Source organism: Callithrix jacchus, chromosome 8, assembly GCF_049354715.1.
Source record: "Callithrix jacchus isolate 240 chromosome 8, calJac240_pri, whole genome shotgun sequence".
In the NCBI taxonomy this organism is placed as follows: domain Eukaryota; kingdom Metazoa; phylum Chordata; class Mammalia; order Primates; family Cebidae; genus Callithrix; species Callithrix jacchus.
Genome location: NC_133509.1, coordinates 13,379,522 through 13,407,346, shown reverse-complemented (window position 1 = coordinate 13,407,346; position 27,825 = coordinate 13,379,522). Strand labels below are relative to the sequence as shown.

The 27,825-nt window shown below is 44.5% G+C and overlaps 1 protein-coding gene and 3 non-coding genes across 28 annotated transcripts in view; 2 read left to right on the top strand and 2 right to left on the bottom strand.

Moving 5' to 3' along the window:
* The first annotated feature begins 1,322 nt into the window (after window positions 1-1,322).
* Window positions 1,323-27,825, top strand: LOC103787312 (uncharacterized). Of its 6 annotated transcripts, XR_013520756.1 has the most exons (9): window positions 1,323-1,402; window positions 3,875-3,972; window positions 4,471-4,580; window positions 5,455-5,671; window positions 10,857-10,979; window positions 11,795-11,857; window positions 18,267-18,473; window positions 25,181-25,302; window positions 27,483-27,825. It is a non-coding gene; the product is annotated as an uncharacterized LOC103787312 (transcript). The 6 variants fall into 6 exon arrangements; XR_013520758.1 differs by lacking the exon at window positions 3,875-3,972; XR_013520759.1 differs by lacking the exon at window positions 4,471-4,580 and having other exon boundaries at window positions 5,531-5,671.
* LOC118145234 (U6 spliceosomal RNA) lies at window positions 4,933-5,039 on the bottom strand. Its single transcript, XR_004730362.1, has one exon. It is a non-coding gene; the product is annotated as a U6 spliceosomal RNA (small nuclear RNA).
* Window positions 13,854-13,989, top strand: LOC118145394 (small Cajal body-specific RNA 14). The gene has a single exon (XR_004730510.1).
* Window positions 22,492-27,825, bottom strand: part of DIS3L (DIS3 like exosome 3'-5' exoribonuclease) — a 44,909-nt gene continuing 39,575 nt past the window's right edge. For all 20 annotated transcript variants that reach the window (XM_035258948.3, XM_078333461.1, XM_078333457.1 and 17 more), the window contains 5 exons: window positions 27,454-27,608; window positions 27,179-27,357; window positions 24,653-24,798; window positions 23,174-23,348; window positions 22,492-23,082 (listed from right to left, as the gene is read on the bottom strand). In XM_035258948.3, coding sequence (XP_035114839.3) covers window positions 22,774-23,082; window positions 23,174-23,348; window positions 24,653-24,798; window positions 27,179-27,357; window positions 27,454-27,608 — 964 coding nt within the window. In that variant the 3' untranslated portion in view covers window positions 22,492-22,773. The remainder of the gene's footprint in view (window positions 23,083-23,173; window positions 23,349-24,652; window positions 24,799-27,178; window positions 27,358-27,453; window positions 27,609-27,825) is intronic.

Below are 27,825 nucleotides of genomic sequence, written 5' to 3'. Positions count from 1 at the left end.
GTTACCCAGACTGGAGTGCAATGGCACGATCTCGGCTCACCGCAACCTCTGCCTTCTGGGTTCAAGCAATTCTCCTGCCTCAGCCTCCCGAGTAGCTGGGACTACAGGCGCGCACCACCATGCCCAGCTAATTTTTGTATTTTTAGTAGAGGCGGGGTTTCACCTCATTGACCAGGATGGTCTCGATCTCTTAACCTCGTGATCCACCAGCCTCGGCCTCCCAAAGTGCTGGGATTATAGGCGTCAGCCACCGCACCTGGCTGACATTTTTCTTTTTGTCTATACTCACATTCTCTCTCTTTTTGTCTATACTCACATTCTCTCTCTTTTTGATAGAGGGTCTCACTCTGTGGCCCAGGCTGGAGTGTAGCGGTGCGATGAACTCGTGGGCTCAAGCGATTCGCAGGCCTGGCCCTCCCAAAGTGCTAGGATTACAGGCGTGAGCCACACCGCACCCGGCCAGTGTCTACGCTCTTAACCCTATTTCTCCTCTCTTTGCCACCTCTTTTCTCAGCTTATTATACAATAAACAATTCACAAAACTCTGAGTTGGAGGCATTCTGCTATGACCACTGAAGAAGCGGTAGTTTCTCATTCACTGTTACGTCACTCTGTCCTTTTCCCTTCTCCCACAACTCAGTTTTCCAAAAACCAAGACCTGTTTCCAAGGTTTGAAGTGCTGGGCGCGGTGCCTCACGCCTGCAATCCCAGCACTTTGGGAAACTGAGGCGGGGGGTCGCTTGAGACCAGGAGTTCGAGACCAGCCTGGGCAGCTCAACCCATTCTCTGCCAAACAAACAGACAAACAAAAACCATTAAAACAAAAATTAGCTGGGTGCGCTGGTGTCAGTCGGTGAAGGTAGGCTGAGGTGGGAGGATCGTTTCAGCCCGGGAGGTCGGGATGGCAGTGAGCCGAGATCGCGCTACCGCTCTCCAGCCTGAGTGATACAGAGAAACCTTATCTCAAGAAAAAAAAAAAAAGGCCGAGCGCCGTGGCTCATGCCTGTTATCCCAGCACTCTGGGAGGCCGAGTTGGGCGGATCACCTGAGGTCGGGAGTTCAAGACCAGCCTGACCAACATGGTGAAACCCCGTCTTTAAAAGAAAAAAGAAGAAGCTTAGAATAAGTATTAGCTTTATGCAAATAAGGAAGCTTAACAGAGTTCCTCTGAAGAATTCAGTAGGACGGAAGCTGTGGGACCGGAGGCGGGCCCGGCGTGGTGGGCGGGATTAAGAGGCGGGGCCTACAAGGCCGCCCGACTCGCGCTAAGATTTGGCGCCAAATGCCGCGGGCTCTTCTCGCCCCCGGAATTCCCGAGTCTCGCGAGAAGCCTGCTTAGTCTGCACGCCTGGGTCCGCGCTGTGGCGCCTGTTTTCGGCGTGTGGTGAGAGCTCGCTGGCAGGTTAGTGAAGTTTTTGCGGGGAGAGGGGAGTCAGCTGGACGAGCCAGGGAGCCAGACGGACGAGAGGGAAAGCCTAGTTGTCTCAGTAAAGGGGTCAGGAGGCTGCGGGATCGACCTGACTAGGCCTGGAGAGGCGCGGACGCGGGCGCTTGTCGCGGTTGCTGAGGTTTTGGGCTGCCTGTTACTCTGCCAAGCCCCTTAGCGGGAGGGAACGTGTTCCTTATCGTCTTTCTCCCGGCTTCTGTACGGGGCGTGTAAATGTAGAAAGCCCCCAGCGAATGTTGGATGAATGAATGAGGTTGAAGAGAGGATAGGCGGGGAGCGAGGATGAGGGGACGCTGGAGAAAGAGGTATGGGAGGTCCGATGTTTCCAAGGTGGAACCCAAGGGGGACATCGAGGCAGCACGGTAGGACTTCCCTTGCGATGAGGGGCGTCTCTTTCGACTTCTTGGAAAGAGGTGGACATTGGAAACCAGGGTCTGGAGACAAACCGTGGTTTGCACCGTTTATTTGTTACCTTCACTCCTCTGGGAGTTTGAGGAGTAGAGGAGGAAGTCGGGGCAATTTCATCAGTGTCTAAAAAGAGACAGTTGTGCGACCATTGACGGGAGTAAAAGTCGTGTATTGAGCATCTTGTTCACTACAAATAGAAGAAATGCCAATTTCCTGATAAGCCCCACCCCATGCTTGGCCAGTTCCTGGGTACACTTGATAAAGTTTGGGCACTGCCATCAAACTCAAAGCTCGCTGTCAGCCTCAAAGGTCTGAACCCCACTGTAGATTCCTCTAGCTTACTTGAAGCTACACTGGGTCGTGATCAGGAATTGATGCTTTGCTTTTTTCTTTTTTTGTGAGACGGAGTCTTGCTCTGTTGCCCAGGCTGGAGTACAGTGGCGGGATCTTGGCTCACTGCAACCTCCACCTCCTGGGTTCAAACGATTCTCCTGTCTCAGCCTCCTGAGGAGCTGGGACTACAGGGGCATGCCACCACATCCGGCTATTTTTTTAAAATTTTTTATTTATTTATTTTATTTTTATTTTTATTTTTTGAGACGGAGTTTCGCTCTTGTTACCCAGGCTGGAGTGCAATGGCGCGATCTCGGCTCACCGCAACCTCCGCCTCCCGGGTTCAGGCAATTCCCTTGCCTCAGCCTCCTGAGTAACTGGGATTACAGGCACGCGCCACCATGCCCAGCTAATTTTTTGTATTTTTAGTAGAGACGGGGTTTCACCATGTTGAACAGGATGGTCTCGATCTCTTGACTTCGTGATCCACCTGCCTCGGCCTCCCAAAGTGCTGGGATTACAGGCTTGAGCCACCGCACCCGGCCTAATTTTTTATTTTTAGTAGAGACGGGGTTTCACTATGTTGGCCAGGCTGGTCTCGAATTCCTGAACTGAATCTGCCCGCCTTGGCTCTCAAAGTTCTGGGATTACAGGTATGAGCCGCTGCACCCAGCGGATGCTTTGCTTTTATATTTATGATCATTGAAATTTAGAATTGGTGAGATTTTTAGAGAGCATCTGACTCCATTTCCGGGGAAGCTTTGGAATTGCTTTTTTTGCATTCCTTCATTTCATCAAATGTATATTGAGCACCTGTTGTGTACCAGCACTGGGGTTCCAGCTGTGGAACACAGACCTACACGTTTTGAACTACAGTCTGGTTTGGGAGATGAACAATAAATAACCATATAAATAAAACCTGATACTGAAACTGAATAAGTGCCACGACACTTGTACTTGACATTATGAATGCTTACTAAAGGAGAATTTAGAGAAACTGAGGTAAACGTCTGAAAAGGTGATAGTTGAGATCTGAAAGAGATGAGGAGTCAAAGAAGAGCTTTCAAGACAGGAAATAGTATTCGTAAAGAGCCGGTGGCCTGTGGGATGTATCTCTTTCAGGGAAAGAAAAAACAGAGTAGTGTGTAGCGAGGCTGGTGAGGTAGTAAGAGGCCAGATCACACAGGGCCTTGGAGTTGTATCTTTAAGAGCCATCAGAAACTATTGAAATACTTAAGCCACTTCAGATGATCAGCTTTACATTTTCAGATTCAGTTTAGATGTAATATGGAAAATTGAAGGACGCAAGAGTGGTTGAGAGTAATGCAGTAATGGAAACAAGAAATGTTGGGAAGTGTTTATGGAGACAGGGAGACATAAATAGATGCAAGGGATATTTAGGAAATAAAATGGGTAGGATCTGTGGGGTAGGGGGAAGGAATAGCCAGAGATGACTTGTAGGTTTCTGAATTGCACGGCCGGATGGATGTCATCCACTGAATTAGGAAAATATAGAAGTTCGGTTTTGTACATGATGAGTTATAGGTGCCTTTGAGGCATTTAGGAGGTGTAAAATGGGACGTAGTGTGATCTGGATGGCAAAGTCAAGGCCTAGGGTAGAGATAAAAATCAGGGAGTCATCTGTGAATAAGTAATTATTAAAGCTATGTACATAAATGAATGAAGAATCCCTAGGATGGAGTCTTGGATACTTAATAGCCAGGTTAGAAGATAAACCTACAAAGAAAATCCAGAAGGAGGCTCCAGAAAGGGAGGGAAGCCAGGTGAGTACTATGTCTTAGAAGTTAAGGTAAACATTTTTTTCCAGAAAAAAACCGACCTAGAGGCTGGGCCCCAGGGCTCATGCCTGTAATCCCAGCTCTTTGAGAGGCAGAGGTGAGCAGATCACCTGAGGTCAGGAGTTAAAGACCAGCCTGACCAACATGGAGAAATCCTGCCTGTCTCTACTAAAATTACAAAATTAGCCAGTTGTGGTGGTGCATGCCTGTAATCCCAGATACTTGGGAGACTGAGGCAGGAGAATCGCTTGAAACTGGGCGGTAGAGGTTGCAGTGAGCTGAGATCATGCCATTGCACTCCTGCCTGGGCAACAAGAGCAACTACATCTCAATAAAAACAAACAAAACAAAACAAAAACACAAAAACTGGCCAAAAGTATCAATTATTATTGAGAAATTAAGTAAGGCAGTACTGGAAAACATTCTTTTGAATTATCAACCTGAAAATAATTTCCCATTCTTTTTTGTTTGTTTTTTAAACAGAGTCTTGCCCAGACTGGAGTGCAGAGATGTGATCTCGGCTCACTGCAACCCCCGACTCCCAGGTTCAAGTGATTCTCCTGCCTCAGTCTCCTGAGTAGCTGGGACTACAGGCATGTGCCACCATGCCTGGCTGATTTTTTTTGTATTTTCAGTAGAGACAGTGTTTCACCATGATAGCCAGGATGGTCTTGATCTCCTGACCTTGTGATCCGCCCACCTTGGCCTCCCAAAGTGCTGGGATTACAGGCATGAGCCACAGCGCCCGACCATTCTTTAAAGGAAACCTTACATAGAAGACCAGTATATAAACACATTAAAATTTTTTTTTTAACTTGTAATTTTTGTGGGCATAGGTGTATATAAACAGATTTTTTTTTTAAGTTGCTCTAGTTGAAGTAGGGGTGGAGTACCTATATCCCGTTTATTTCTTTTTTAATTTTATTAAAAAAATTTTTATATTTAAAAAATATGGAACGCTTCACGAATTTGCGTGTCATCCTTGCGCAGGGGCCGTGCTAATCTTCTCTGTATCATTCCAGTTTCAGTGTATGTGCTGCCAAAACGAGCACTGTCCTGTGTATTTCATACCCTATTTATGGGATCACAGTTTGAAACCTTCTGAAAAGTCAACTTCATCTTTTGAGGGTAGGGGAAACTCAATAGTTGAGGTAAAAGGATTTGTTCAACATGATAGTGTTATTTAATGTTAGGGTCTACGTTGGAATTTAGTTCTGATTTCTAGGCTAGTCCTTTTTTTTAAATAATTAGTGTCGGCTGGGCGCGGTGGCTCACCACTGTAATCCTAGCACTTTGGGAGGCCAAGGTGGGTGGATCACCAGAGGTCAGGAGTTCAAGACCAGCCTGGCCATCATGGTGAAACCCCATCTTAAAAAAAAAAAAAAATAATAATAATAATAATAATTAGTGTCTTCTCTACTTTTCATGATGTGTGAGTTTGAAATGTGGTTTAATTGATTTAAACAGAAATTGCTGCGGGTGGAACTTGTCTATCTGGAAAGACTATCTGGATGAATACAAAGAACTTTACATTTTCCCCTAGAGGAAAAGATGCTAGAACCAGAGGAGAATGGCATGATTGACGTACCAGATTATGAGCATGTAGAAGATGAAATTTTTCCTCCTTTCCCACCTCCAGCCTCTCCAGAGAGACAAGATGGTGAAAGAGCTGAGCCTGATGAAGGTATGTATAAAGAGTTTTTAAAAGGAGGCTGTGGTAAAAGGTATTTGAGGAGAGAAAAATAAAAGGGAGGCCGGGCACAGTGGCTCCTGCCTGTAATCCCACCACTTTGGGAGGCTGAGGCAGAGGGATGGCTTGAGCCCAGAAGTTCGAGACCAGCCTGGGGAACATAGCGAGACCTCATCTCTTCTAAAGATTTTGAAATTAGCTGGATGTAGTAGGCTGTGCCTGTAGTTCTAGCTACTAACAATGCTGAAGCAGGAGGATCGCTTGAGCCCAGGAGTTTGAGGCTGCAGTGAGCCAAGATCGTACCACTGCACTCCAGCTTGGGCAACAGAGTGAGACCCTTTTTCAAAAAAGGTGTTACATGTTTAGTTATCTTTTTTTTTTTTTTTTTTTTTGAGACGCTCTTCTTACCCAGGCTGGAGTGCAATGGCGCAATCTCGGCTCACCGCAGCCTCTGCCTCGTGGGTTCAGGCAATTCTCCTGCCTCAGCCTCCTGAGTAGCTGGGATTACAGGCGTGCACCACCATGCCCAGCTAATTTTTTATATTTTTAGTAGAGACGGGGTTTCATCATGTTGACCAGGATGGTCTCGATCTCTTGACGTCTTGATCCACCTGCCTCAGCCTCCCAAAGTGCTGGGATTACAGGCGTGAGCCACCGCGCCTGGCTAGTTATCTTATCAGCTTGGAAATGATACTTAATAAATAATACAAATTCTTTAAGTACAGTACTACTGATCTTGGTATGTTTTACTAGAGTCAGGAAGTGGAGCACCTGTTCCTGGACCTCCAAAGAGAACAGTTAAAAGAAATATACCAGGCCGGGCGTGGTGACTCACGCCTGTAATCCCAGCACTTTGGGAGGCTGAGGCGGGTGGATCACGAGGTCAAGAGATTGAGACCATCCTGGTCAACATGGTGAAACCCCGTCTCTACTAAAAATACAAAAAATTAGCTGGGCATGGTGGCGCGTGCCTATAATCCCAGCTACTCAGGAGGCTGAGGCAGGAGAATTGCCTGAACCCAGGAGGCGGAGGTTGCCGTGAGCAGAGATCATGCCGTTGCACTCCAGCCTAGGTAACAAGTGAAACTTTGTCTCAAAAAAAAAAGAAAAAAGAAATATACCCAAGTTGGATGCTCAGAGGTACGTTTAGTATATTCTTATACATTTATACTTTTTATTTTTAACATCCATTGTTTTTCTTTTAATGTTAAAAACTTTTGGTTGGTATCATGTGGAGTCACCCAGGCTGGAATGCAATGGTGTGATCTTGAGTCACTGTAACCTCTGCCTTGAAGGTTAAAGTGATTCTCCTGCCTCGGCCTCCTGAGAAGCTGGGATTACAGGCGCATGCCACCACACTCGGCTAAGTTTTGTATTTTTAGTAGAGACGGGGTTTCACCATCTTGATCAGGCTGGTCTTGAACGCCTGACCTGGTGATCTGCCCAGCTCGGCCTCCCAAAGTACTGGAATTACAGGTTTGATCCGCTGCTCCCAGCTAGAATAAAGTTTTTTACAGTAAAACCAGGATTTTATAAGTTTTAAGAAATTCATTTATCAACTTTATCTTTGTTTTTCATTTTTGTTCAGAAATCTTAATTGGAATTTCAAATATGGAGAGGTATTATGTTTTGAGATTGTTTAAACTGTTCTTGCTCATCTTTGACACTTTGCCCTTGGGGTTTCTGGATGTATTTTTTTTTAAGACAGAGTCTTGCTCTTGTCGCCCAGGCTTGAGTGCAGTGGTGCGATTTTGGCTTACTGCAACCTCCACCTTATGGGTTCAAGCGATTCTACTGCCTCAGCCTCCCAAGTAGCTGGTACTACAGGTGCCTACCACCACGCCAGCTAGTTTTTGTATTTTCAGTAGAGACAGGGTTTCACCATGTTGGTCAGGCTGGTCTTGAACCTCAGGTGATCTGCCTGCCTTGGTCTCCCAAAGTGTTGGGATTAAAGACATGAGTCCCCACACCCAGGCTATATATATATATTTTTAAATTAATTTTCTTTAGAAATGGGGGTCTTGGACTGAGTGCAGTGGCTTACACCTGTAATCCCAGCACTTTGGTAGGCCAAAGCGGGTGGATTATTTAAGGTCAGGAGTTCAAGGCCAGCTTGGCTAACATGGTGAAATCCTGTCTGTACTAAAAATACAAAAAATAGTGAGGTGGTAGTGGCATGCACCTGTAATCCCAGATACTCAGGAGGCTCAGGCAGAAGAATCCCTTGAGCTTGGGAGGCAGAGGTTGCAGTGAGCTGAGATCAGGCCTCTGCACTCCAGTCTGGGTGAGAGAGTGAGACCCTGTCTTAAAAAAATAAAAAAAAGAAATGAGGGTCATGCTGTCAACCAGGCATGACAGCATGTGGCATGTCAGTACAGTGGCATGATCATAGCTTACTTTACCCTCAAACTTCTGGGCTCAGGTGATCCCCCCAACCCCAGCCTTCCGAATAGCTGTGACTATAGGCATGCACCACCATGCCCAGCTACTGAATGTATTTTTTGAAAAACAATTTTTTTTAGACAGGGTCTTGCTCTATTACCCAGGCTAGAGTGCAGTGGTGCTGTCATGGGTTACTGCAGCTTTGAACTCTGAGGCTTAAGCAATTCTCTTGCCTTGGCTTCCAAGCAGCTGGGACCACAGGTATGCATCACCATGCCTGCCTAATTAAAAACAATTTTTTTTTTTTTTGTAGAGATGGGGTCTTCCTATGATACCCAGGCTGGCCTCAAACTCCTAAGCTCAAGCAATCCTCCTGCCTTGGCCTCCCAAAGTGTTGGGATTACATGTTTAAGCCACTGTGCCCAGCTGTATGTGTTCTTAAAGTTCTGAATTCTCTTCTTTTTCTTTAATTTTTTATTATTTATTTATTTATTTCTTAAGACGGGGTTTCACCATGTTGGTCAGGCTGGTCTTGAACTCCTGACCTCAGGTGATCCACCCGCCTTGGCCTCCAAAGTGCTTGGATTACAGGCATGAGCCACCACGCCCGGCCTAAATTCTGAATTCTCAATGCTTTCTTCTGTACATATGATTTAGGGACCTGTCACAGTGTTTAGTTATTCCTAGAAGTTATTCCTATCTTGACATACTTTATTAAACCTTGTTTGGGGTTTTACATTATATTTCTGAAAAGATATACATATTACTATCTTTTAACTTTATTAAGTTTCTTGTTTGTTTTTTTTGGGGGGGGATGGAATCTCGCTCTGTTGCCTAGGCTGGAGTGCAGTGGTGTGATTTTGGCTCAGTGCAACCTCTGCCTCCTAGGTTCAAGGGATTCTTCTGCCTCAGCCTTCCGAGTAGGTAGGATTACAGGTGCATACCACCATGCTGGCTAATTTTTGTATTTTTAGTAGAGAGGGGGTTTCACCATATTATACTGGCCAGGCTGATTTTGGACTCCTGACCCCTCCCAAAGTGCTGGGATTACAGGGGTGAGCCACTGCCTGGCCTTGTTTTTTTTTGAGAGGGGAGTTTCTTGGTCACCCAGGCTGGAGTGTGATGGCGCCATCTTGGCTCACTGCAACCTCCGCCTCCTGGGTTCAAGCATTTCTTTTGCCTCAGCCTCCCAAGTAGCTGGGATTACAGGAACCCGCCGCCACACCCAGCTAATTTTTGTATTTTTAGTAGAGACTGGGTTTCACCATGTTGGCCAGGCTGGTCTCAGACTCCTGACCTTAGGTCATCTACCTGCCTCGGCCTCCCAAAGTGCTGGGATTATAGGTGTCAGCTATTGTGCCCAGCCAACTTTATTAAATTTTCATACTGGGATTTTTTTTTATTTAATTTTTACGAATCTCTATCCAGGCTAGATGCCGTGACTCCTACTGTAATCCCAGCACTTTGGGAGGCCAGGGCAGATCACTTGAGGCCAGGAAGCATGGCAAAACCCCATCTCTACTAAAAAATACAAAATTGGGCTGGGCTCAGTGGCTCACCTCTGTAATCCCAGCACTTTGGGAGGCTGAGGCAGGCAGATTACCTGAGGTCGGGAGTTTGAGACCAGCCTGACCAATATGGAGAAACCCTGTCTCTACTAAAAAATACAAAATTAGCTGGGGCGTGGTGGTGCATGCTTTTAATCCCAGGCACTTGGGAGGCTCAGGAAGGAGAATTGCTTAAACCCGGGAGGCAGAGGTTGCAGGGAGCCGACATGGCACCATTGTACTCCATCCTGGGCATCAAGAGAAAAACTCTGCCTCAAAACAAACAAAAAGCCGAGAGTGGTGGTACACGCCTCTAATCCCAGCTGCTCAGAAGGCTGAGGGAGGAGAATTGCTTAAACCCAGAAGGCAGAGATTGCAGTGAACCCAGATTGTGCCCTTGCACTTAGCCTAGATGACAGAGTGAGACTGTCTCTCAAAAAAAAGAAAATATCTGTATCCATTGCTCTTTCAGACTCCGTCCTCTAAGGTCTTAATTTGTCTCTTTTTTTTTTTTTTTTCTGGGAGATAGGATCTTGCTCTGTCACACTGGAGTGCGGTGTTGTGAACTTGTCTCACTGAATCCACTGCTTTCCAGGCTCAAAATCCTCCCATCTCAGCCACCTGAGTAGCTGGGTCCACAGGCATGCACCACCAGGACTGGATATGTTTTGTGTTTTTAGTAGATAAGGGGTCTCACCACGTTGCCCAGTCTGGTCTTGAACTCCTGAGCTCAAGTGATCTGTCTGTGTAGGCCTCCCAAAGTGCTGTGATTACAGGCGTGAACCACTGTGTCTGGCCAGTATTTTTCTTATTAAACTTCCTTTTATAAGTTTTTCAATCTTAAGAATATAAAATGACCCCAGTGATTTTGGCATAGCTTTTGAGTTCTGAAACTTGCTGACAGGATCAGTTGTGAGAATGAGACTCCTGCTTAGCATTTTTATTTTTTATATTTTTTTGAGACGGAGTTTCGCTCTTGTTACCCAGGTTGGAGTGCAATGGCACGATCTTGGCTCACTGCAACCTCCGCCTCCTGGATTCAGGCAATTCTCCTGCCTCAGCCTCCTGAGTAGCTGGGATTACAGGCACGCGCCACCATGCCCAGCTAATTTTTGTATTTTTATTAGAGACGGGGTTTCACCTTGTTGACCAGGATGGTCTTGATCTCTTGACCTCGTGATCCACCCGCCTCGGCCTCCCAAAATGCTGGGATTACAGCATTTTTATTTTTATTTTATTTTATGTGCCAGGCTGAAGACTTGAAGACACTAATCAGACACATGGAGCACTGGGCACATAGACTATTCCCTAAACTGCAGTTTGAGGATTTTATTGACAGAGTTGAATACCTGGGAAGTAAAAAGGAAGTTCAGGTAAGTGTTGAGATGATTATTAATATTCACAATGCTAAATGATAAGATAGATTCAGTTGAGGCTAGGCTGGGCATGGTGGCTCACACCTGTAATCTCAGCACTTTGGGAGGCTGAAGTGGGCGGATCATGAGGTCAGGAGATCAAGACCACCCTGGCCAACATGGTGAAACCCTGTGTCTACTAAAATACAAAAATTAGCCGGGTGTGGCAGCAGGCGCCTGTAGTCCCAGCTACTTGGCAGGCTGAGGCAGGAGAATTGCTTGAACATGGGAGGTGGAGACTGCAGTGAGCCGAGTTTGTGTTACTGCACTCCAGGCTGGGTGAAAGAGTGAGACTCTGTCTTAAAAAAAAAAAAAAAAAAGACTTGGTTGAGGCTAAATTGCTGTTTGAAATCTTCATTTTGAAATCTCTTTTGGTAGAGAGGGAAATTTTTTTTTTTTTTTTTGAGGCGGAGTTTTGCTCTTGTTACCCAGACTGGAGTGCAATGGTGTAATCTCGGCTCACCGCAACCTCTGCCTCCTGGGATCAGGCAATTCTCCTGCCTCAGCCTCCCGAGTAGGTGGGACTACAGGCACGCGCCACCATGCCCAGCTAATTTTTGTATTTTTAGTAGAGACGGGGTTTCACCATGTTGTCCAGGATGGGTCTCGATCTCTTGACCTCACGATCCACCCGCCTCGCCTCCCAAAGTGCTGGGATTATAGGCGTGAGCCACCACGCCCGGCCAGAGGGAAAATTAATGGCAAATTACTATTTACCCCCATAACATTATTGGTAAGGAGGTAAAAATAAATAATCTCTTTTTTATTTTCAGACCTGTTTAAAACGAATTCGACTTGATCTTCCTATTTTGCATGAAGATTTTGTAACAATAATGGTAAGAATATAGGTTTATCTACTTTGTAACAATTTTGGTTTTAGGAATAGATCTATAGGCAGGGTGTGGTGGCTCATGCCTGTAATCCTAGCACTTTGCTTTTTCATTTCTTGTTTAGGGACAGAATGTTGCTCTCTTACCTAGTTTTGAGTGCAGTGGGACAATCATAGATCCTCCCACCTCAGCCTCCCAAGTAGCTGGGACTACAGGTGCATTCCACTGCGCCTGGCTAATTTTTAAATTTTTGTAGAGTTGGGGATCTCCCTGTGTTGCCTGGGCTGGTCTCACACTCCTGGACTCAAGGCATCCCAGTTCAGCTTCCCAGTGTGTTGGGATTACAGGCTTGAGCCACCGTGCCTGGCCAATTTTTTTTTAAAGACAGAGTTTTACTCTGTAGCCCAGGCTGGAGTGCAGTGGTGGGATCTGGGCTCACTGCAATTTCCACCTCCTGGGTCCTGGTTCAAGCAGTTCTCCTGCCTCAGCCTCCCAAGTAGCTGGGATTACAGGCATGTGCCACCATGCCCAGCTAATTTTTGTATATATGTATATATATTTTTTTTAGTAGAGATGGGGTTTCACCATGTTGGCCAGGCTGGTCTTGAATTCCTGACCTCATGATCTGCTCACCTTAGTCTCTGAAAATTCTGGGATTACAGGCGTGAGCCACTGCACCCAGCTTGTTAATTTTTTTTAAGACGTGTCAAAGCTGGGCGCAGTGGCTCACGCCTGTAATCCCAGCATTTTGGAAGGCTGAGGCAGGCGGATCACCTGAGGTCGGGAGTTCAAGACCAGCCTGAGCAACATGGAGAAACCCCATCTCTACTAAAAATACAAAATTAGCTGAGCATACTGGTGCATGTCTGTAGTCCCAGCTACTTGGGAGGCTGAGGCAGGAGAATTGCTTGAACCTGGGAGGCAGAGGTTGTGGTGAGCTGAGATTGCAGCATTGCACACTCCAGCCTGGGGCAATGAGAGTGAAACTTCATCTCAAAAAAAAAAAAAGGAAAAGAAATGACTAGTTAAGTGCAGTAGTGAAAAGGGAGGAAAGAGTAGAACAAGGAGTTTGATCTGTAACTGACTGTGAATGGAGATAACTCACTACCTTTGGATCAACCCCAGTTCTTTGGGAGGCCATGGAGGGAGGATTACTTGAATCCTGGAGTTCAAGACCAGCCTGGGCAACCTAGTGAGACCTCTGTCTCCAAAAATTTTTAAAAAGTTACTCAGGGGGTCAAGGCGGGAGGATCACTTGAGCCCAGGAATTCAAGGCTGCAGTGAACCAGGATCACACCACTATATTCTAGCCTGGGGAATAGGGTGAGACCTTGTCTGGGAAAAAAAAAAAAAAAAAAGGAATAGAAGTAGTTAGAGGAGCCAGAATTATAGGACTGGATCCTTAGTCCATATTGTGTATTTTATTAATAGATGGTAAAGTACAATAAATAAGGCATTTAGGTATGTTAAAATGCCTTGGTAGTGGACTGGGCACAGTGGCCCATGCCTATAGTCCCAGCACTTTGGGAGGCTGAGGTGGGCAGATCGCTTGAGGTCAGCAGTTTGAAACCAGCCTGGCCAACATGAGGAGACCCCGTCTATACTGAAAATACAAAAATTAGCTGGACGGGATGGTGTACACCTGTAATCCCAGCTATTCAAGAGGCTGGGACAGGAGAGTTGCTTGAATCCAGGAGTTGGAGGTTGCAGTGAGCTGAGATTGTGTGGCTGCACTCCAGCCTGGGTGACAGAGTGAGACTCCGTCTCAAAAAAAAAAAAAAAAAGTCTTGGTACATCAGATTTGTTGTAGAATATGAGCTTTTGAGAACTCTGGTGACCCACTAATCATATATAGCATTTGTTAATAAAAATATATATCAAGATAAAGTGTTCATGTATGTATACACCATTGGATAAAGTGATACTGGAAAATTAGGTGAAATAATTTAATGGAAGTTTGCATTTCACTCAGAGTGCAGCTCTCGGATATAGGACTTTAAATGTGACTGTTCCTGGTATTGATTGCATTTGTTAGTTGTACAGTGCAACCATAGACAGTCACACACATCAAAACAGATGGTTCCTGCCGACAGAGTCTGTATAGTTATCAGATTTTCTGTGCGATGGATCCATACATGTTTGTTTTTATATTTTAACTTTTAATGACATACAACGTTGCCAGAAGTGTGGTAGGTGTTATAATTAGAGGTATGAGTAGGTCACAGGGTGGGATGCAAAGGAGAGCATATTACAAGTCCCTGGGGGTGGAGGAAGAGCTTCACAAAGGAGATTTCAGAAGAATTTTGATTTGGGGGTGGGAGGAAGAAAAAGGAAATTAAAAAGAAAAGTATTTTGAATGAACATTAGAGGCCAGGCAGAGGTGATTTTGGATGGGGAGCCACCTATGCAGAGGTATAAATTAACATGGATTTTAGGCTCTATTCTACGGCAGTAAAAAAAAAAGGGGGGGCAGGCTCGGTGGCTCAGGCTTGTAATCCTTGCAGTTTGGGAGGTCGAGGTGGGTAGAGCACATGGGCCTAGGAGTTTGAAATCAGCCTGTGAAACATAGGGAGACCCTGTCTCTACAAAGAAATAAAGAACTTAGCCAGGCAGTTGGTGCACGCCTGTAGTCCAAATTACTCAGGAGGCTGAGTGAGGTGGGAAGATTGCTTAAGCCTGGGAGGTTGAAGTTTCAGAGAGCTCTGATCATGCACGCAAGCCACTGTGCTCCACCCTGGGCGACAGTGAGACCCTACCTCAAAAATAAATAAGTAAATAAAAATAAAATGAAATTAAAAAAAATTAGAAGTACACATGAGGCTGGGCGTGATGGCTCAAACCTGTAATCCCAGCACTTGGGAGGCAGAGGCAGGAGGATCACCTGAGGTCCGGAGTTCGAGACCAGCCTGACCAACATGGAGAAACCCTATCTCTAGTAAAAAATACAAAATTAGCTGGGTGTGGTGGCGGATGCCTATAATCCCAGCTACTCAGGAGGCTGAGACAGGAAATCGCTTGAACCCAGGAGGCAGAGGTTGCGGTGAGCCAAGATGGTGCCACTCCAGATGCAATGGTGTGATTTTGGCTTACTGTGACCTCTGCTTCCTGGGTTCAAGTGATTCTCCTGCTTCAGCCTCCTGAGTAGCTGGGACTACAGGTGCATGTCATCACACCTGACCAATTTTTGTATTTTTAGTATAGACAGGGTTTTACCATGTTGGCCAGGTTGTTCTCAATTCCTTGACCTTGTGATTTGCCTGCCTCAGCCTACCAAAGTGCTGGTATTATAGGTGTGAGCCACCGAGCCTGGCCTAAAAAACCCCACGTTTCATAAGTGGGTTTTTTTTTTCTTTTTGAGACGGAGTTTCATTCTTGTTGCCCAGGCTGGAGTGCAGTGGCATGATCTCGGCTCACCGCAACTTCCACCTCCTGGGTTCAAGCTATTCTCCTGCCTCAGCCTCCTGAGTAGCTGGGATTACAGGCATGTGCTACCACGCCTGGCTAATTTTGTATTTGTACATGTATTTTTTTTTTGAGATGGAGTCTCACTCTGTCCTCAGGCTGGAGTGCAGTGGTGTGATCTTGGCTCACGGCAGCCTTCGACTCCTGGGTTTAAGTGATTCTCCTGCCTCAGCCTCCTGAGTAGCTGGGACTACAGGCGCCTGCCACCACATCCATCTAATTTTTTTGTATTTTTAGTAGAGACGGGGTTTCACCATGTTGCTCAGGATGGTCTCACCTCGTGACCTCATGATCCACCTGCCTTGGCCTGCCAAAGTCTTGGGATTACAGGTGTGAGCCACCGTGCCTGGCCCTAATTTTGTGTTTTTAGTAGAGATGGGGTTTCTCCATGTTGATCAGGCTGATCTACCTCCCGCCACCCAGCTTCCCAAAGTGCTGGGATTACAGGCATGACCACCATGCCCAGCTCATAAGTGGTTCTAATGCTTGTTTTCTAACTGCTTCATCAGTGTTTCATACATGTACTCTATCAGTATTTTCTGATAATGGAAGCCATTTTAGTTTCTTGCTTCATTTTTTTCATGTCAGGAAGGAAAAGTGGCTTTTCAGTTTTCACTACTAAGGAAGAAACCTTAAAAGGGAGTTTGATTGCAAAAGGCTCAATTAAGTAGCACGTGATTTTTAAATCTCACTGGAATAATTGTAAAGGTTTGTCTTTATGTTTTAAATGTTTTTTAAATTGTATTTTTCTATAATTAGCTAATATCTCAAGGTATAATATATACATAGAAAAAGGATGATATATATATAAACACATTTCAAATGGTGACGTGAATTGTTTGACCAACTTGTCAGATGTAATGGGGTTTATTTTTTTTTAATTTCATCATGTGGATGATACACATAGAAAGTAAAGTGTCAGTTTTGCTGTTTTATTTTTTCCTTGTGCTTCTGTTCCACCTACAGGCATTTTGTTATTTTGTAGAATCTTTTTTTTTTTTTGAGATGGAGTCTTGCTCTGTCACTCAGGCTAGAGTGCAGTGGCATGATCTTGGCTCACTGCAACCTCTGTTTCTCTGGTTCAAGCAAGTCTTCTGCCTCAGCCTCCCGAGTAGCTGGGATTACAGGAATTTGCCACCACACCCAGCTAATTTTTGTACTTTTATTGGAGACAAGGTTTTACCATCTTGGCCAGGCTGGTCTTGAACTCCTGACGTTGTTATCCACCCACCTTTGCCTCCCAAAGTTCTGGGATTACAGGCTTCAGCCACCTTGCAGAATCTTTTTTTTTTTTTTTTTGGGTGATGGAGTCTTGCATTCTTGCCCTAGCCGCAGTGCAGTGGCACCATCTTGGCTCACTGCAACCTCCGCCTCTTGGGTTCAAGTGATTCTCTTGCCTTAGCCTCCCAAGTAGCTGGGATTACAGGGTCTGCCACCATGCCCAGCTAAGTTTTTCTATTTTTAGTAGAGACAGGGTTTCACTATGTTGGCCAGGCTGGTCTCAGACTCCTGACCTCGTGATTTGCCTGTCTCAGCCTTCCAAAGTACTGGGATTCCAGGTGTGAACCACTGCATCCAGCCAGCTTTTTAAGTTACCACTTGTGCATTTTGTTGGGGTTGTTTGGTTAAAGTAAGATGAAATCCATCAGTTTACTTGGCTGGGTAATCAGAAATAGCTGTATGACTGAAATTGTAAATTGAGGGGGGCCCAATTCGAGTGGCTCACAAATCAGACAGTAACTCTGTCATAAGGACAAGGGACAGTTAACCACTGCCAGTCCTACTTTAAATGTTAGTAAAACATAGTTTTTCTTAATTCTTAAATGAAATATAAATGGAAGATCTATTATTTACTTTCTCTACTACTGTAGATCATTTGTAGTTATCCTACCTTGAGTTAACTGGTTTACAGAGCTTTAATAATTTAATACTTGTAATGTAGACCACACTGAATTTAAAAAGAAATTAATTTGGAAATCTGTCCATAGATTTTTAAACTTTTCATTTTTCATTTGTCTGTTTTACCCTACAAAAGATAGTGTCCTACATAAAATTACTTTTTACTGGCCAGGCGTGGTGGGTCACACCTGTAATTAATTGCAGCACTTTGGGAAGCTGAGGCAGGTGGATCACCTGAAGTCAGGAGTTTGAGACCAGCCTGGCCAACATGGTAAAACCCTGTCTCTATTAAAAATACAAAAACTAGCTGGGTGTGATGGTAGGCACCTGTAATCCCAGCTACTCAGGAGGTTGATGCAGGAGAATTGCTTGAACCTGGGAGGTGGAGGTTTCAGTGAGCCGAAATCAAGCCATTGCACTCCAGCCTGGGTGACAAGAGTGAAACTCCATCTCAAAAATAAAATAAAATTATTTTTTCCCATATAGACACTGTGGCAAACTACTGAAATGGTTTAATATAGAACAAGAATGTGGTATGGAAGGTGAAACCCCGTCTCTACTAAAAATACAAAAATTAGCTGGGCATGGTGGTGTGCACCTGTAGTCCCAGCTACTCGGGATGCTGAGGCAGGAGAATTGCTTGAACCCAGTTGAACCCAGAAGGCGGAGGTTGCGGTGAGCCGAGATCGTGCCATTGCACTCCAGTCTGGGTAACAACAACAAAATTCCATCTCAAAAAAAAAAAAGAATGTGGTTTGGATTCTTTAAGCTCTTTTATTAGACCAAGCATAAAATAACTCTAATTACAACCAGTAACTTTTGTTTCCTTTCATGTGTATTTTAAATTGTATTTTCATTTGACTTAACATGCTCTTCAAGTGATTTATACATATTTCTTACTTATTTGAATCAAGCATGTATTCACAATATTCTTATACCTCACAAATTGTTTCTTCAGGTCTGGCAGCTTGCCACTTTAAATCCTTTTTCAATGAAAAGCCCTTCTCTGACTAGCCTAATACTACAGATGTACTAACTTTCTTTTCTACTGCAGGTGAAGTTATGGAAAATAATGAACATGATGTAACTGCTAGTGAATGAGATCCCTTTTTGACAAACTCATCTGAAAGTGAGATACTTGCTTCTGAATCAAGTAAAAGCCTAACGGAAGAGCAACACCAAAGAATTGAGAGAAATAAACAACTGGCCTTGGAAAGAAGGCAGGCAAAGCTGCTGAGTGATAGTCAGTCCCTAGGAAATGGTAAATTTCATGCCAGATTTTATGTGCTACTGTTAATATATCAAGGACATGTTAGAAATTTTAACTTTGTTGCTAGCCCTCAAAATAAAATACTTCTAGGAGTAGAAAAGTGTGTTACTAAGTTTATGTATATTTTAGAGACAGTGTGTGAGAGAAGAGAGAAACGTATGTGTTCCTCAAAGAATAGATAAATCCAAGATGGTTTTCTGGATAGCTGAGTACCTATTAAAAAATTACTTTAATCACTTGGCTCGGCACAGTGGCTCATGCCTGTAATCCCAGCACTCTGGAAGGCCTAGGTGGGAGGATCACCTGAGGTCAGGCGTTCAAGACTAACCTGGCCAACATGGTGAAACCCCGTCTCTACTAAAAATATAAAAATGAACTAGGCATAGTGATGTGCGCCTGTCATCCCAGCTACTTGAGAAACTAAGGCAGGAGAATTGCTTGAATCCAGGAGGCAGAGGTTGCAGTGAGCTTAGATTGTCCCATTGCGTTCCAGCCTGGGCGAAAAGAGCAAAACTCCATCTCAAAAATGAATAAATAAATAAACAAAAGAGGCCAGGCGAATTGGCTCATGCCTATAATCCCACTACTTTGGGAGGCTAAGGCGGGTGGATCACAAGGTCAGGAAATCGAGACCATCCTGGCCAACATGGTGAAACCGCATCTCTACTAAAAATATGAAAATTAGTCGGGCATGGTAGTGTGTGCCTGTAATCCCAGGTACTCGGGAGGCTGAGGCAGGAGAATCACTTGAACCTGGGAGGTGGAGGTTGCAGGAAGCTGAGATTGTACCACTGCTCGTCCCAGCTACTTGAGAGGCTGAGGAGGCAGGAGAATCACTTGAATCCCGAAGGCGGAGGCTGCAGTGAGCTGAGATCACCATGCCACTGCACTCCAACCTGGGCAACGGAGTGAGACTGTCCCTCTCCACCTAAAAAATGCTTTTTCTTGTGTTTTGTCACTTGTTATCTGTACTTTTAAAAGTAGCTGTTTAATTTGCCCATCTGTTGAGCATCCCCATCTCACTTCTAAAACTGCCTGAAAATTAGTTTTATTTAAAAATATATTATTATGACTATTTTTAGAAACGTTCTCTATCTGTCACCCTGGCTAGAGTGCAGTGGTGTGATCTTGACTCACTGCAGTCGTGAACTTCTGGTCTCAAGCAGTCCTCCATTGTTGGCCTCCCAAAGTGCTGGGATTACAGGTGCGAGCCATTGTATCTGGCCTAAATTTGCTAGTTTTTTTTTTTTCTTTTTCTTTCTGAATACCAGTAATATCAGGATATAAATTTGCTGTTTTAAACACAGATTGTGGGTTTGGAAACTACATAACCAAGTTCGTTAAAACTATATTTAGGAAGAATTGCAAGCTGGTTTTGAATGAAGTAAGCGGATTGCATATATTTTTCTCAATTTCCAATTCAGTTTTTTCTTTCAAAATGGAAAAATAAGAATTATAGGCCCAGCACAGTGGCTCTTGCCTGTAATCCCAGCACTTTGGGAGGCTGAGGCAGGCAGATCAGTTGAGCCCGGAAGTTCAAGACCAACTTGGGCAACATAGACCCTGTCTATACAAAATTAATGATAATAAATAGATAGCATGTTGTAAAAGAAGCTTCACCCGGGTTGGGTGTGGTGGCTCCCACCTGTAATCCCAGCACTTTGAGAGGCTGAGGTGGGCGGATCACCTGAGGTTGGGATTTTGAGACCAGCCTTACCAACATGGTGAAACCCAATCTCTACTTAAAAATACAAAATTAGCAGTGTGTGTGGTGACGCATGCCTATAATCCCAGCTACTCAGGAGGCTGAGGCAGGAGAATTGCTTGAACCGAGGAGACGGAGGTTGCGGTGAGCTGAGAGGGTGCCATTACCTAATACTCTAGCCTAGGCAGCAGGAGCGAAACTTTGTCTCAAAAAAAAAGTTACACCCAGTATATTAAAATTTTCAAGTGAAAATTATTTTGATTACCTTTTTTTTTTTCAGTTAGGATGAATTTTCTTTTTTTTTTTTTTTCCCCTTTTTTGAGACGAAGTCTCACTCTGTACACCAGGCTGGAGTCAGGTGGCACGATCTTGGCTCACTGCAACCTCTGCCTCCCAGGTTTCCCAGGTTCAAGCAGTAACCCTGCCTCAGCCTCCTAAGGAGGCTCCTCCTCCTGAGTGGTATCATCATACCTGGCTAATGTTTGTATTTTTAGTAGGGATGGGGTTTCACTTTGTTGGCCAGGCTGGTCTCGAACTTTTGACCTCATGATCCACCCACCTTAGCCTCCCAAAGTGCTGGGATTACAGACATTAGCCACCACGCCTCACTGAATTTACTTTTTCTTTATAATTAGATTTTTTTTTTTTTTTTTTTGAGACGGAGTTTCGCTCTTGTTACCCAGGCTGGAGTGCAATGGCACAATCTTGGCTCACCGCAACCTCCACCTCCTGGGCTCAGGCAATTCTCCTGCCTCAGCCTCCCGAGTAGCTGGGACTACAGGCACATGCCACCATGCCCAGCTAATTTTTGGTATTTTTAGTAGAGACGGGGTTTCACCATGTTGACCAGGATGGTCTCGATCTCTTGACCTCGTGATCCACCCGCCTCGGCCTCCCAAAGTGCTGGGATTACAGGCTTGAGCCACCCCGCCCGGCCTATAATTAGATGTTTTATTAGTACCGTGTGAAACATTACATGAAGATTGTAATGTGTGTGTTTGTGAGAAGGTCTCACTGTCACTCAGGCTGGAATATAGCAGCCCAATTCTAACTCACTGCAGCCTGAAAGTCCTGCAGCCCAAGCTATCCTCTTGCCTTAGCTTCCCAAGTAGCTGTGGCTGCAGGCATGTATCACCATGCCTGGCTAACTTTTTAATTTTTGTAGCGATGGCGTCTCACTGTGTTGACTAGGCTGGTCCTGGACTCCTGGCCTCAAGTGATCTTCCATGGCACTTGGCCTCTCACCTTCTTTTCCCTTGGGGAAAGGGGAGGATGATGGTGCTATAGTGGCTTCCATCTACAAAGCCAGGACAGGCAGGCATCTTTTCTTCAGGGATTCTGACTTCAGGTATTCTGACTTCAGGTAGGGATAGGGAGTGAAAAAGATGGTTTGATTGAAAAGCCAGGAAGTTGAGCACAAGGAGAACATCTGGGATGGGGCAGGAGGGGACTGTGGGCCTGCTGGGAACTGCCACAGGGATGGGCCAAGAGGCACGTGTATCAGGAGAATTGTGGCTAACTACAGCCATTAGGGGATCAGCTAGAAGATGGAGAGCAGTTTCCAGGTGCCACCAATGCCTAGAGAAACTGCTTCCTCAAGAGGGCCTATTCCTGCTTCTCTCTACCCTCACAAAACTGTATTAAATAACTGAGAAAGAAGAGTTAATTTTTTTAGAGACAGAGTTTCACTCTGTTGCCCAGGCTGGAGTGCAGTGGGGCAATCTCGGCTCACTGTAACGTTCGCCTCCCAGGTTCAAGCGATTCTTTGCCTCAGGCTCCCGAGTAGCTGTGATTACAGGCGCCCGTGACCATGCCTGGCTACTTTTTTTGGTATTTTTAGTAGATGGCCAGGGTTTCGCCATCTTGGCCAGGCTGGTCTTGAACTCCTGACCTCATGATCCACTTGCCTCGGCCTCCCAAAGTGCTGGGATTATAGGTGTGAGCCACAGTGCCCAGCCAAGAGTTAATTTTTCTAGTAGGAGGTTTGCTAGCAAAGTAACATGTTACCCATAAGGGGAAGGTCAGTGCACCTCATCCAAATGGGAGGGTGGGAAGGGAGCCCTGTGACATAGAACTTTCCCTGCACACCCTACCACCTACCCTGTGTCCTATTCCCAGCTAGTACTGGAGACAGCAGGGAAGGGTTGAGTCAAATAGGAAACAGGAGTTAAGTGGAGAGGTAGACTCAGAACTAGGTCTTACTATCTGAAAGTGACTGAAAATTACCGGACAGATGTGAAAATCCATTTGTCCAGTGACCCTAATGGATTCATAATTATTGGAAAAATAAAACATTTGAACTGATTTGAGACAAGATAACCAATAATTTGGGGTTTATTAAAATTATTAAAAAGGGGCCAGCAAGCTGCAGAGCCACCACTTACTGTCCACTCATTATTGAACACTCAGTTAACAAAGTGACCTAATTATATTTCATTTAATGCAAGTTTAATGAATGAGAACATTTTACATGTATGTGAAATAGCTACCCAGTCCTGATCGACTAGAGTGACACACATTAAATGTTAGGTTTGAAAAGACTGTAAAACATTCACAGGTGACAGCTCCTAGTGAAGTAAGAGTCTTTCATATTCCATAACTGTTTGAAACATCCAGGAGAGCTAGGTCCTTTATCTCCTCTAGAAGTGTGTATAGGCTCCTTCCCTTTGTTTGGCAATATTCTTGATATTCTTCCTGAATGATGTCTACTTTGACTTCTTGGGCAAGCTGAGCTTCTTCCACAGACTTAGTGACTTCTTTCACTAACTCACTCTTCAGCAAGGGGGGACTCTGGTGAAAGAGTTCTGTATTTGGGATCTTGTATGGTTTGTTACTTATTATTTCAAGTCGGATGGTATCAGAATGGCAGCGTGAGGCCTGTACGGATATTCTTACCTAGCATAGAGAAGAAAATACGTCACTAAATCATACTGTTTGTTCTTTACATTTAAAATATTAATAATACTTAATAGGAAGATAAACTTACGGTTACGTGGTCAAACAAGTGGAATGTAACAGATTCCCCATCTGTTGTAGTAGAGGTAATTTTGTTTTGAAATCGTTGAAGGGATCCTGGTTTCCATTCAGAACGGCTATCTGAGCCACATGAGATGACTAAACCATCTTTATTTTTTAGATAAGCAGCACCTTTAATCCCAAACCTATATTTTGGCCAGAATATAAATCCAGAGACAATGTATTCTTAGTACACAGATCTTTTTTTTTTTTTTTTTTTTTTTTTGAGACAGTCTTGTTTTGTTGCCAGGGTCAGGCTGGAGTGCAGTGGCGCAATTTCGGCTCACTGCAACCTCTCCCTCCCAGGTTCAAATAATTCTTCTGCCCTAGCCTTCCCGAGGAGCTGGGACTACAGGTGTGCGCCACCACACCCAGCTCATTTTTTTTGTAGTTTAGTAGAGATGGGGTTTCATCATGTTGGCCAGGATGGTCTCCATCTCTTGACCTCGTGATCTGCCCGCCCTGGCCTCCCAAAGTGCTGGGATTACAGGTGTGAGCCACCGTGCCTGGCTGTACACAGATCTTACATGCTTATCTAGAATACTAGTTTTTCTCCTAGATTAAAAACAAATCACCTTTCCAAGAATTTATTTCACCTTAGCAGATGGAAACAGAGTGTTTTGCTGGATTAGAAAGACCCTAAAATGGATATAGATGAATATATATATGTATTCCAATCTTTACTTTTTTTTTGAGACAGAGTCTTGCTTTGTCTCCCAGGCTAGAGTGCAGTGGCACAATCTTGGCTCACTGCAACCTCTGCTTCCTGGGTTCAAGCAATTCTCCTGCCTCAGCCTCCCAAGTAGCTGGGATTATAGGCACGCACCACCATGCCTGGCTAACTTGTATTTTTAGTAGAGATGGGGTTTCTCCATGTTGGCCAGGCTGGTCTTGAACTCCTGACCTCAGGTGATCCACCCACCTCGGCCTCCCAAAGTTCTGGGATTACTGGCGTGAGCCACTGCACCTGGCCTCCAATCTTGACATTTATATTCTGAATTATACATTACATTATGTACATATGGTAATAAGTTGCTTAAAATTTTTTTTTAGTTTTTTTATTTTTCTGAGATGGAGTCTTGCTCTGTTGCCCAGGCTGGAGTACAATGGTGTGATCTCAGCTCACTACAGTCTCTGCCTCCTGGGTTCAAGTGATTCTCCTGCCTCCGCCTCCTGAGTAGCTGGGATTATAGGCACGTGCCACCACACCTGGCTAAGTTTTGGATTTTTAGTAGAGATGGGATTTCACCATGTTGGTCAGGTTAGTCTTGAACTCCTGATCTTGTGATCTGCCTGCCTTGACCTCCCAAAGTGCTGAGATTAGAGGCATGAGCCACTGAGCCCAGCCTGTTTAAATAGTTTAATAAATTATATCTAATGTACAGTTTGTATTCTACACTTTTAGTTTAACTATGATTTCGTATATGTCATTGCATTGGATGTAACATACCTTGGTATAAATACCAGCACACCATTTGTTCGAATTGAATAAATAACTCCATCAGATACGCAACGCTCCTCGGTGTCAGGGTCTTTGTCTTTGAAGTACATGCACTGGAAGAGCTCAGTAGACTGCTTCTGAGAATGCTGTGCTGCCTATAAGAAGCACAACTCCAAAGCATTATAACATTCCCTTGGCATTTCCCGAAGAAAAGAAATTCATATTCATTCAAAGGTGAGATTCTGTAAAACTATTAATATAAAAATTGTTCTCTTGTGTAATTTTTGTGAGAACTTAACCATCTAGTATTATCTCCTCAAAATGTCTTAGAAAATGAAACCCATTTATAGTTTATAGAAATTAGAGGTCAGCAAATATGGGACATGTCCATCGTGGGAACAGGAAAAGTATCACACGTCTTACTTCTTTTCAAGCCTGTTATACCAAAACCCTATTGGTGGATGTATAAATTAGCATTACTGATAAGGAGGACAATTTAGTAATATGTATGAAAAGTTTTCTTTCTTTTTCTTTTAGATAGAGTCTCACTCTGTAGGCCAGGCTGGAGTGCAATGGCGTGATCTTGGCTTCCTGCAACCTCCGCCTCCTGGGTTCAAGTGATTCTCCTGCCTCAGCCTTCCGAGTAGCTGGGATTACAGGTGTGCACCACCAGGCCTGGCTAATTTTTGTATTTTTATTAGAAATGTGGTTTCACCATGTTGGCCAGGCTGATCTCGAACTCCTCACCTCAGGTGATCTAACCGCCTTGGCCTTGAAAAGTGCTGGGATTATAGGTGTGAGCCACTGCAGCTGGCCTTTCAAAGTTTCATTTGTGCATGCATATCTTTCAGCTCAGCAATTCCATTTCTAGGAATTTATCCAGGCAATCATTTGAAATGTCTGTATAAGTGTATCCACAAGGATGGTTGTAAATTGGATTGCTTAGAACAGTGCTAGGCCGGGCACGGTGGTTCACTTCTATAATCCCAGCACTTTGGGAGGCCGAGGTGGGTGGATCACGCGGTCAAGAGATTGAGACCATCCTGGTTAACATGGTGAAACCCTGCTTCTACCAAAAATACAAAAATTAGCTGGGCATGATGGCAGGTGCCTGTAGTCCCAGCTACTCGGGAGGCTGCGGCAGGAGAATTGCTTGAACCCAGGAGGCAGAGGTTGCGGTGAGCCGAGATCATGCCATTGCACTCCAGCCTGGGTAACGAGCGAAACTCCGTCTCAAAAAAAAGAACAGTGCTGCCCTACAGAACTTTCTGCAATGATAGAAATGCTCTCTACCTGTGTTGCCCAATAGGTACGTAGTCACTAATCACAAGTGGCCACTGAGTATGTGCAATGTGGCCAGTATGACTCAGGAACCAAACTTCTAATTTTAAGTAGCCAACATGGCTAGTGCTACAATATTGCACAGCAGACAACTATACCATTGGATACAGAAAATTACATTAAACATTTAGTTAGTTTCTAATTTCCTGCATTACCCAATGGTCTAGTTCTATGCTGGGCAATCTTGTAGCAACTAATATGAAATAGAATAGAAAGCAGCTTCAAAACAATGATGTAGCATGGTATGCTATCAATAACATTTCGGTTACATGAAAAAAAGATTTCAAACAGCAGGCATGGTATGATATTTTTATAAATAAAAATCTAAGCACTCTAGAATCATTAATTGTTAGCCGTGGGCAGTAACCTGTCTTCTCTTGTTTTTTGAAACAGAGTCTCACTGTGCACTCAGAGTGCCCAGCCTGGAGTGCAATGGCACGATCTTGGCTCACCGCAACCTCCGCCTCCTGGGTTCAGGCAATTCTCCTGCCTCAGCCTCCCGAGTAGCTGGGATTACAGGCGCACACCACCATGCCCAGCTAATTTTTTGTATTTTTAGTAGAGAGGGGTTTCACCATGTTGACCAGAATGGTCTCGATCTCTCAACCTCGTGATCCACCCGTCTCGGCCTCCCAAAGTGCTGGGATTACAGGCTTGAGCCACCGCGCCCGGCCTTTTTTTTTTTTTTTTTTTTTTTTATTTAAGATGCATTCTCTGTCACCCAGGCTGGAGTACAGTGGCACGATCTTGGCTCACTGCAACCTCTGCCTCCTGGGTTCAAGCAGTTCTCCTGCCTCAGCCCTCTGAGTAGCTGGGACTACAGGGGCACACCACCACGCCCAGCTAGTTTTTTATAGTTTTGGTAGAGTCGGGGTTTTACCATATTGGCCAGGCTTGTCTCAAACTCCTGACCTCAAGTGATATGTCTGTCTCAGCCTCCCAAAATGCTGCGATTACAGTGAATCTTTGTATTTCCACCTTTTGAGGGGGGTGGGGGACTAATAATCTACTGTGAAATCTCCCAATTCCATAAAAGTTACCTGAGAACATCTGCAAATATAATGAAAGCACTGGTTAGAATAATTATGGAATTTAATTTGCCAGAATGTATGATACTTCACTCTACTAGACAATGAAGCAGATACTCTGTTAGCAAGAGATGACAGGTAAGAGAATTTGGAAATTCCCTCTTACTCGGTTTCTGTTGTTGATATGTCTGCATAATTCCTCAAGATCTTTGTTGCTGAACAAATTTCCCTTAATTTCCATTTTGTTTTCTTTTGAAATGGCTGCCATTAACAAGCGGTGTACTACAATATCTGAATATCTTCTTATTGGAGAAGTAAAATGGGTGTATTTATCTAATGCAAGACCTTCAACAAAAAAGCAAAATGTCAAAATAAACAAGAAATCTTTCAAAACAACTAGCTCAAAGTTGCAGCCCCACATAGGAACCCAGTAGGATTCACCGTAATGATGGAACTCCTCCTCCTTGCAGGCTCCGGTGGAGAAATACAGGGCATTGGACATGGCCTGCGTGGCCATGGAGCGCAGCAGCCTGTTCACAACGGGATCGTTGGGGTCGTTCGCATTATCCAGAGAATCAGCCAGTGTTTTATTGGACCTGAGAAAGAACAGAAAAACTGTTAATCCCAGACACAGTAATTTATAAGACAAAACTGAGGGGAACCCTTCGCTCATCCATCTGAATACCTTCATCTGCCAGTAAATTTATGTTGGACACATTTCAGAAGCAACTCTTCAACTACGGAAATCTAGTTTGCTTTGCGGTTTAAACAAAGCAAGAGTGTCAGCATTTAAATAAATTTCTTAAATAGTGA